At 38.2% G+C, this 11,272-nt stretch overlaps 1 protein-coding gene across 1 annotated transcript; it reads right to left on the bottom strand.

Moving 5' to 3' along the window:
* Positions 1-5,074: 5,074 nt before the first annotated feature.
* LOC128990554 (uncharacterized) lies at positions 5,075-7,764 on the bottom strand. The gene is made up of 3 exons (XM_054412968.1): positions 7,658-7,764; positions 6,836-6,936; positions 5,075-5,284 (listed from the first exon to the last, which is right to left on the bottom strand). The coding sequence occupies exons 1-3, from the start codon at positions 7,750-7,752 to the stop codon at positions 5,124-5,126; spliced, it is 357 nt and encodes a 118-aa protein (XP_054268943.1). The 5' UTR covers positions 7,753-7,764; the 3' UTR covers positions 5,075-5,123.
* Positions 7,765-11,272: the final 3,508 nt, after the last annotated feature.

The following is an 11,272-nucleotide window of genomic DNA, read 5'->3' as shown; positions in this document are numbered from 1 at the left end:
AGTGAAAACAAAGAAATTAGAATAATTTGATAACAACAACAAAGAGAGACGGCAACAAGATGGCAAAGAGACAGCGGTTGCAACAAAACAAGTGGAAAAAACAAAACAGTTACAACAAAACAAATCAGTAAAAGCGTTACAATGGATAACAATAATAAATTTGATTTGAGTGATAACAATAATAATTAACAAAAAATAAATTTTTGAATTCATTAACAAGAATAAATAGATTAACAAAGAAAAACTGTGTGAGTTAACAAAGAAAAAAAAAGTTACAACAAAGATAACAATGTAACGATAACAATGATAAATTGAAAAATTGAAACAAAGTAACAGTGTTGTAGACTATAAAAGACAAAAACAAAAGGAATGGACTACGTAAACATTCTTCTAATCCTTCGCTTGAATGAGGCAACACCATCCAGGAATTAGAAGTCAACACCATCAGACACGCCGTTTCCTGCTCGTTGCATGCGTGCCACAGCCCCATTTGCCTCGTAGTTCGTGCGGTGGTGTAGTCTTGCAAAGAGGTCTCTTGAACGGGTGCTCGAAGGAGTTTTGAACTGGATCTGACGCAGGATTTCAGGACAGTTAATACTACCATTTAGAATTTTATGAAGAACTGTCAGATCAGCAATAGTCCTACGATCCTCCAGAGGCTGAAGGCCAAGGACCCGGGACAGGTCTTCAACTGGAACCTAGTGATATGGAATTCCATTTCTGACCCCAACCATCCTGACGAATCTGCGTTGGATCCTCTCTAGTTCATCACAAAGGTACTTCTGATGAGGGCTCCATACAGTTGAACAGTATTCCAGGATCTGTCGCACCAATGCACAGTACAACGTTTTCAACGCAGTCGTGTCCCTAAGATGTTTAGAGAAGCGGAGGATGAAACCAAGCATTCTGTTTGCCCTTCTACAGATGGTGAGTAGGCTATGTGAGTCTCAGGGTTTAGTGTTGATGTGAAAATTACACCAAGATCCTTTATTTCCTGAACTCTGGAAAGGACTTCCCCTCGAACCCGATAATTGAAGATCAGAGGTGATGCACAGCGATGAAAAGTTATAACTTGGCATTTCAAAGTATTGAGATCCATTCGATTTTCAATGCACCAACGATCTAAGTCCTCGAGGCTCCTTTGAATTCTCAAGCAATCGTCTTGACTTGAAACAGTTGAAAAAACCTTAACATCATCAGCAAACATGAGGGAGTCAGCATGCAGGACTTCTGGTAGATCATTAACAAATAAGGAGAATAGATAAGGTCCAAGAAGAGAGCCTTGGGGCACCCCTGAGGTAGACTGAAATTCGGATGAATGTGCACCAGCAAATTTTACACATAGTAATATATGCCGTCATAGTAAACATAACTGATCTATGTTATAATCAGTTAATAATTATACCTATGGAAATTTCTCTATTTTCTCCCCGTATACATAGGCCTAGTATATGGAGAAAGTATTGTTTTCGTCAACATTTTTGAGTTTGAGTTTTGTGTGGATATCCGTTTGGGTCCCCATGCACCAAAAAAGTGGTATATGTCTGCTTCGATCTGTGTGTGTGTGTGGCCGTGTACAGAGCTACAGCTACAGACCCCACCCAATGCTGGACTTTCACCATGGACCCCACCCCCCACCAGTAGTACGATTTTGATTTTTGGCATGTGGGTACTAATAAAAGTACTAATTCATAGTATCTGGGGTGTTATGGAACAGAGTCTTATCTTATGTCCAGTTTTATGGATTAAAAATTGGGTTTTCTCATTTTTGACCTTTAAAACATAATATTTCCAAATATTTCTCTCTAAACCAGTTTGAAGAGCTTAAAAAATAACTTAGTGTATTGAAGTGCATTGAAATGTTTTTGTACAGTTATAAGTTACAAATAAATTTCCTAAAAAATTATTTTAATTTAAAATCTTCGTGTTATTATTCTTTGAGAGAATAAGTAAACCGTTGTAGTTTAAATTGCTTGCTTTTAGTTAGATTTTATGATCAAACTTGGAAAATTTTATTTATTTTATCCTAAGCTATTAAAATCCCTTAGTATAAAATAATTATATTTATATTTTATTATAAAATAATAAGTGTTATTGCATTTTGTCAGGCTATTGCTATGGCACAGCCCCCAACCTTTGACAGTAAATGCCCCAACTTTGTAAAATTTATGAACAGGAGTCATTCACCATAATTAATTTAGTTATACTGCCTCCGCTCACCCTATTAAAATACCATAAAAAAATACCCCCTATATAAAAAAGTACTTAAACAAAGTTAATAACATATTGTAGGATCTTTACTAATCATGGGCCTATAATTTATACTTTGGGTTCAATTGCCAGTCAGGCTAATGGGAGAATGTTTTAGCAAATTTCCCATACTTTGAGGGAATAAGCTATACCCTTGTAGGTCTCATGGTAAGACCTTGACCTGGGACCAATTTACTTGTTCGTTTTTGTTTTGATATCCACAGAGACCAAACACAATATCCATTCAAAATAAAGTCTATTTATGTGTGTTTGTTTGCAAAATACAACTCATTGAGTAAAAAATTATTCTATTTCAATTACGTTTGGTAGGATACAAACGTGAAATGAAAACGTGTTTATTTTAACAAGTTACCAAACCAGCATGATCAGACTAGGCCTATATGTGAACAGGGTTTTATGGGGTGATAATGAATTTTTCTCATTTTTTACCCTTGAACAACTCAAATTTCCCCACTTTACTCTAGAGCATTTTGTAGAGCTAAAAAAATCAACAATTTTAGTATATTTATGTATTATTTTACAGTTAAAGGCTGGGTAGAAAATTGTATTAAGTTGTAAATTAAAAACCCCAAGTTATTCCATGGAGAATAAGTATAAACTGTTTTTGTAGTTAGCTTGTTTATGGATATATTTGTAACACAATTCTATATGTTTCAAGTTCAATGTTGGTGATTGTGAGTTAATGTTGTTCAAAGGTTTATTGCGGACATTTTCCAACACGAATGTAAAAAACAATACACAACGTTTCGGGATCTGGAATCTGATCCCGTCCTCAGGTGAAAAAAACTTAACTAACACATTACAACTAACAATACACAAACGCCCAACCTAGGTTGGAATACACTAGGCTACAGAGGGTAGTAGTCAAAAAATATTTTTTGACTACCTACTACCCTCAAAAAATATTTTTTTACTACTAGGCCTACCCTCAAATAATATTTTTTGACTACTAAACCTAAGTACTCATTAAAATGCCTTTAAGGGACACGAAAACCGCCTGTTATGAAGAAAAGTGCCTATCATTGAAGTCAGCTGATAGTCTTTGGTAATACTGTACACTTTTCCCAAGAGTCTTCGATGGTTTACGGTATCGTAGGCAGCTGTTAAATCTACAAAAGCGACACCCGTGATCTGTTTCCTCTCAAACCCATCCTCAATGTGCTGGGTCAGGTTTAAAACTTGGCCACAACAAGACTTGCCTGATCGAAAGCCTGCCTGTTGTGGAATGATCTTTTGTTCCAGAAAATCGCCTCAGGGTAACGTCTTAGCCCCAGCTCTTTATAACATTTACACTAACGACCAACCGTTGCCAAACGCTACACGTCAGTATATATATGCCGATGGTACGGCGGTGGCGGCACAAGGTAGGAGTTTTGAAGAGGTGGAACAGAAGCTGACTATGACTCTAAATGAACTTTCCCAGTACTATGACGCAAATCACCTCAAGCCGAACCCTGCTAAGACCCAAGTTTGTGCCTTTCACCTAAACAATAGAGAAGCAGGCCGTGAGTTGAATGTGAGGTGGCGGGGAGACCGTCTTCAGCATTGTCCTACACCCAAATATCTTTGTGTCATACTGGACCGTACACTGACATTTAAGGTGCATTGTATTGCGACAAGAGGTAAAGTCTCAGCGAGGAATAATATCATCAGGAAGCTCACCAGCAGATTCTGGGGTGCTAAACCCTAATTTCCTCAGAACCTCAGCTTTAGCGCTCAGTGTGTCGGCTCCCTCCATCAATCCGACGTGATGTCGCTGCCGACGCAGAAAGGACTAAGCAAGAGACAGACTCTCGTCACCCATTACACGGCCACCAACCTGCAGAGCGACGGCTTCGGTCCAGAAAGAGCTTTTTATCACGGACACGAGTCCTGGATGGATCACTCTCAAGCAATCGGGTGGCAATGTGGGAGGCCACGTTGACTAACCCTCCCATACCAGCCAGGGAGGAACTGGCTCCTGGTGGAGGCCTTAATTACACGGTGTGGAAGACCCTAAATTGAATTAGGGTCGAGGACCAAAATGCAAGACAAACATGCAGAAATGGGGTCTCTTACCAGACGAAGAAAACATCTTGTGCGCGTGTGGTGCTGTTCAGGATCCTGGCCATCTGCTGATCTGCCCACACCTAGACCAGTCTTGCACATTAGATGATCTTTTACATGCGAATGACAAAGCCATATCGGTAGCTAATTTTTGGAAAAGCGAAGTCTGATTTCCGGACACGGAAAGTAGTAAGTACTCATTAAAATTAATGATACCTATTTAATTTGACAATTTTGAGGATATTAATATTGTATGAAAAATCCAGGCTAGTTAATGGAAATTTGAGTTTTTCCTAACTTATTACTTTTCACTCTTTTCAGTAACTTCCGAGACCCCCAAGTAAAATCAGTTACTTTTATGTTTCATTGATTTCCGTGAAAGGTAGAAACCCTATGGAAATGCATAGAGTGACATACTAACATCTTACTCAAGAACAGAGCCAACAAAAGCAACAGGTAGTTTAATGTAATACAAGTTCTTGAACCTGAGGTGGCAAAAATTGTATATAAAGTTACATGTTAACATATTCTTTCCTTCAAGGTACAGTTTGAGCTCCAACTTCAAACGTCATTCCTAGAGTCCCAAGAATTCCTTCTATAGTCCTCGCCACCCTAACTTGAGGCAGCCCAAGGCCGCACGCCGTTTATCTATTGCGGCCTTGGGCTGCCTCAAGTTAGGGTGGCGAGGACTATAGAACTCAGGTTACACGGCTTTGAGGGAGTTACTTCAGAAAGGAAATAATTATCAAAGACTTCATAAAAAGCAAGTGTAAATTTTTTATTCAACAACATAAGGCATGAGTGATTTATCGCTTGGTGTTCAGGCTACTCTGTTCATTCTCAGGCTTCTGCGACGTGGCAACAACAGTTGCTATGACTTTTCGAACTCTACGATTGATTCCCATCAATTTGCGTTTCTTCTTTTTCTTCTTTTTATCCAAAGAACTGCCGTCCATGTCATCACTCTCTAAATATGAAATAGCACTGTTAGGAAAATCATTTATTGAGTAGAATCTATATATATATAAAAGGCAAAGCCCTCACTGACTCACTGACTGACTGACTGACTGACTCACTCACTCACTCATCACTAATTCTCCCACTTCCCACTTACCTAGGAGGCTGAAATTAGGTACACTGATTCTTTAGGCATTAAATAGGAAAACTAAGTGGTTTTTATTCTGATCGGACTCTCGGGCTCCGCCCCAGTGGCTCTGGAGTTTCCCATGTTAACCTAATTAGTACTCATATTTAAATGGAATTAATGAATCTTAACAGCTGTTTCAACTAAACAAGTTGGTTCCGTTCTATGATGTTCAATAGCATTAAAGTTACAAGGATTACCAACAGAGTGCAGCACTATTATTTTTTTTTAATACTTGACAACAGCTAATTTGAAACCAAAAGGTGAGTGAGCGCAGCGAACAAACTTCAACCCGGAGGCGAGCTAGCGCAGCGAACGAGCTCCAACCGTATAGAAGAGTGAGCGTAGCGAACGAACTTCAACCAGGACGTGATTGAGCCATGCGAACGAGCTCACATATGAAGTTAAACGGGGCAAAGCCCGCGGGTACAGCTAGTAATGATATATAGAATACTAATTGGGCAGCAAGTCAATAAGGTTACTCAAGACTAAAGTCACATGACACATTTGTTAAAGCAACTTTTTAGAACCCTGTAAATAAAACCTTTTATTTTACCTTATTTAAATCAAACAACAAGGATAAAATTTCCTACATAAATACAGACTAGGGATGAGCATCGATAGGTCAAACATCGTTGTGAAAACATTGATGTTTTTGGGGTACTACCACATTGATATTTTTCAATGTATTTTCAGTTTTTCGTCTGCTTTATGTACTCTCCAGTAATGGAAAACTTTGCTATCTCAATACTTAGCCAAAAACACGGATGTTTTAACAAAAACATTGGTAACCTACCATCGATGTAAAAAACATCAAACATCGATGTAAAAAACATCAAACATGGATAGAGAAACATCGATGTTTCGAAACATCGACAATCGATGCTCATCTCTAATACAGACCCATTTGATCAACTTCAAAACTATAGGGTCATCTTGCTGAAGAACAAAGATCTTCCTTGTAATTATGTTGGATGAAAAAAATAAGTACAGTAGTTTGTTTAACAGTTCAAGTGTTTGCTTTGAAGAGTTTGCCATATCTTTTAGACGTCAAGACGTAACAATCAATGTACTTTTCACTGGTTCCTTCTTATATTGTCCTTAGTCTTTATTATATGTTTAAATTGTATATGTTTGATTGGCTACTGAAAATGATCATAAAATGTAGATACAGTGGAAATTAAAAAATAATATCAATTTACCCTTATGATAACAAGTATCTTTTTCAAATGTCCATAGTTTTTGTCACCCATAATCAAAAACAAAACTCAAAATCTACTTTGATAACAAGTCTAATTTGACAATCCCCACGAGAGACTTGCTATTGAGGCTCTATTGTACCAAACTACATACTAAAATAATAAGTTTATTTACCAGCTTCCACATAAGAATGTATTGTAGCCGTGGCAACAATACCACCTTTACGGAAGCGACTTCTTGCAGCAGGCTGCTTACTAGATTTCTTTCCTCGATTCCTAAAGCATAAATGTGATACAGTAATAGAATGGCACAAAGTAATCATTAAAACATATCAACTTTATTATTGTTTAGACCACGTTTTGAGGCCATTTCATGGATTGTAACACAGATAACGGGTTTTAAACCTAAGTGATTTGTTATATTGTAAACAGTAAGTATACTGATCGTTTTGTTATTTTGATAAAAGTGTATGTTTATGAATCCTCTAAACTAGTACAAACCTAACTGAATATTAGATAGTAAAAATATATGAGGGTCGTTTGGAAAATAACATCCTTTTAGTCCCCGTGTGTAAAATAAGTGGGGGTGTTTCTGCCATCCATGTGACAGACTGGTGGTACTGGTGTGGCTATTTAAAATCTATCTTAAATATCTTTTAGGTAAGTGATGATACAAAAAATATCAAGAATAAGCACTTTTAGGAAATTTAATGACTAATCAAACAGTACTTAAGTTGTAAAGATTGGTTAATAAACAACCAATAAGATATAACAATTTTTGCAAAAGTTATGGAGTTTGAAAGTTATGGATTCATTTGTGAAAATAAGACATACAGACTGAAAACTAGGCATCTTTGACCCATCTTTATATGATGTTTTTGTTTTTGAATTGTTTTGACCTAAGAAACAAATATACAATAGGGTTCAAGAAAGATTTGGGACACCCTGTATAGCTGGGATGTCTACTTCTCATCCAAAAGTCAATGATCAAACTCACCATGAGGTGTCGGAAGTTCTCCTTGCATCTTCTGACAGTGATAACCCTTCCCCTGTCGACAATGATTCAGATTTTCCTTCTTCATTAATTTTCATAATAAGTTTTAGATTTTGTTCAACATTTTTCTCAGGCCTAAAACATTGCAGTTGTTTATTCGTACATTGTTGGAACTCCTCAACAAAAAAGTGAACTGTTTTTCCTAGGCAAAGCATTATACAATAAAATTCTGAGTCAAATAGAGCGGTGAGCAGGATGCGCATGCGCTCCATAACCCTTCCCCCACCACTGTCATCTTAAAATGTATTGCCACTGGGTGAATTTAATACAACTAGAACTAGTGTATGTAGTGGTGTGACTCTCAGTGCTGTTGGAAACCTTTTCTCATCCCTCCCTTACTACTCACCTCTCCCATACTACTCACACCTCCCCTACTACTCATCTCTCCCATACAACTCATCCCTCCCATACTACTCATCCCTCCCCTACTACACATCCCTCCCATACAACTCATCTCTCCCATACAACTCATCCCTCCCCTACTACTCATCCCTCCCATACTACTCATCCCTCCCATACAACTCATCTCTCCCTTACAACTCATCCCTCCCATACAACTCATCCCTCCCCTACTACTCATCCCTCCCATACAATTCATCTCTCCCATACAACTCATCCCTCCCCTACTACTCATCCATCCCCTACTACTCATCCCTCCCTTACTACTCATCTCTCCCATACAACTCATCCCTCCCCTAGACTACTCTTCCCTACCCTACTACTCATCCCTCCCCTTCTACTCATGTCTCCCCCGCAACTCATGTATCCCATACTACTCATCCCTCCCATACAACTCATCCCTCCCCTACAACTCATCCCTCCCCCGCTACTCATGTCTCCTATACAACTCATCCCTCCCATACAACTCATCCCTCCATTACTACCCATCCCTACCCTACTCTCATCCCTACCCTACTACTCACCTCTCACCTACTACTCATCCCTCCCCTACTACTCATCTCTCCTCTAATACTCATCCCTTCCCTACTACTCACCTCTCCTTTACTACTCATCCCTCCCCTGCTACTCATCTCTCCCCTACTACTCACCCCTCCCCTTCTACTTATCCCTTCCCTACTACTCATCTCTCCCATACAACTCATCCCTCCCTTACATTTCATCCCTCCCCTAGACTACTCTTCCCTACCCTACTACTCATCCCTCCCCTACTACTCATCCCTCCCCTACTACTCATCCACCCCCTACTACTCATGTCTCCCATACAACTCATCCCTCCCCTCCTACTCACCTCTCCCTTACTACCCATCCCTACCCTACTCTCATCCCTACCCTACTACTCACCTCTCACCTACTACTCATCCCTCCCCTACTACTCATCTCTCCTCTAATACTCATCCCTTCCCTACTACTCACCTCTCCTTTACTACTCATCCCTCCCCTGCTACTCATCTCTCCCCTACTACTCACCCCTCCCCTTCTACTTATCCCTTCCCTACTACTCATCTCTCCCTGAAATAGGTACCAATTGACACGATCTTTAACAATAAACAATATAGTACATATTGCATTCACTACTTCAATACATTTAAATACTTAAAAACAAATGCAAGCAAATAATATTTAACTAAATTCATAGCAATTTAATTTCAACTACATAATATTTTTCTCTGCAGTTTTAAGAGTGGTATTATTACCAGTAAGTGTTTCTAAATGGCTTTTTCCTAGAACTAATACATTATCATTATACAACATATTAGTTTAGTATTAAATTTTTTTTACATAGACTTACTTCCTCGTTGTTTTTAGCTTAACTTTTTTCTTGCTACTCTGAAATGAAGGAGTACTGTCTTCTTCTTCCCCCATTTTGTGGGACTTTGGTCTTGTTTCTCTTGTTTCTATTTGTGAACTATTTTTATCTTTTTTACTATGTTTGTGTTTCTTTAAAACAGACAACTTTTGTGAACATGACCTGAAAGAGAGTATAACATTAAGTTAATAGGCATAAGTATTGAGTACTAAGCGGGGCTGGGTTACAGCATAGGTAACAAGGTGTCTAGAAAAAAATGTTGACATATTTGAACACTTTTTAAATATTAACACTATTTAAAAGGGAATGTTTACAAGCTGAAAGATTACTAGATTGTTTTACACATAGCTTTGTAGACTAGCCAAGTGTACACGTTCCACTCGCTCAATAGCTGCTATCAAAAAGAATCTGGAAAAAGTTGATCCTGCCGGCGACTTGACACATCACTAACTAACTTTTAAGTGACTAGACTTTTAACTATCCAAGTGCACCCACAGTTGATTGTGCCCACGAAAACGAGTAGGATAAGCCTTGGTGATGGCAGAGGAATTGGTTTGGTTATTAACGGGAACTTATCGAAAAGGTTGTGCAACATTAGGTTGCTTAGTTAGGCTTCAGTCATCGTTCAAGTATCATCCTGTACTTGCCTCTTTGGGGGTTAAAGATTGTACGTACAGTCTAGTGATGTGCGTATCGATACAGATATCGATACAAGGACCGGAAAATATCGATATTTCGTATCGATACGTGGGAGTGTATCGATATGCCCGTATTGATACACCTATAGCCAATATTGTATCGAATATCGTATTGTTTTTTTTATTAATATAAATCTTATTTTTAAGGTAAAAAATTGTCTTCCCAGCTTCCTTCCCTCAAATGTAGTAGGTAGTAGAAATTTGATATTTTACCCTACCATCCTCAAAAACACTGATAAAACATGTATTTTCAGCTATGTTTTGCAAATAACCTCAAAACTAGGGCCACCATTAATGGACGTGGGGACCCTCATTATCCATAATATATTATTAAATGCGTAAGTGGCATACCCACCATCATTATAAGTTATTTTTTGTATAATTAATTAATTATCCATGTGTAAAAACTAGGAAAACAATAACAAAATATTTTCTAATTTTGAGGGTATACCGGAATTCTGAGGTTATTGAGGAGTGATACAAATAAAAAGACACAGGAAAAGGCTTTTCTGAGGTAAGATCACTAAACCTATCTTATGCTTGTAAGTAACATAGTGTTTGTCTATGCAGCTTGTATATTATTTGAGATATTTACATTTTTTTCTAAAAATTATAAATAAACAAAACGATACGATATTTTATCCGATACGGGTAAAAATCGATACATGAGGATACGATACGATACACCACGTTCCGATACGTATCGATACATTGACCCGTATCACCCATCACTAGTACAGTCCTATAAATATTTGTCAGTAGGCCTAGTCCATACCTTGTTGGTGATAGAGGTAAACCTATCTGGGAAAAGGAATGAGCTGTAGGCCGTTTGAGGCATAGCCTATGGGTGAACTAGGGATAACCCCCAAGCCTAATTAATCAACCTTAGTGCAGTATGGCCAAAGGTGTTACACAAGCTAGGGTGGTGGATCGCGATCACATACATAACATGCGTACATTGTGTCGAAGACCAAATTTAAATATCACACATGTGAATCTTTACATAAAATTCCAAAGGATTTCCCTAAGTTAGGCTTCCATCTGCAGACTTTTACTGCTTTTTGGAATTTTTCATAGGAAGCCTCACTATTC

Source organism: Macrosteles quadrilineatus, unplaced genomic scaffold, assembly GCF_028750875.1.
Source record: "Macrosteles quadrilineatus isolate MER2022 unplaced genomic scaffold, UCM_ALF_1.0 Scaffold_3__2_contigs__length_128488019, whole genome shotgun sequence".
Classification (NCBI taxonomy): domain Eukaryota; kingdom Metazoa; phylum Arthropoda; class Insecta; order Hemiptera; family Cicadellidae; genus Macrosteles; species Macrosteles quadrilineatus.
The sequence above is the reverse complement of the archived record's forward strand: the minus strand, read 5'-3'. Positions and strand labels throughout refer to the sequence as shown.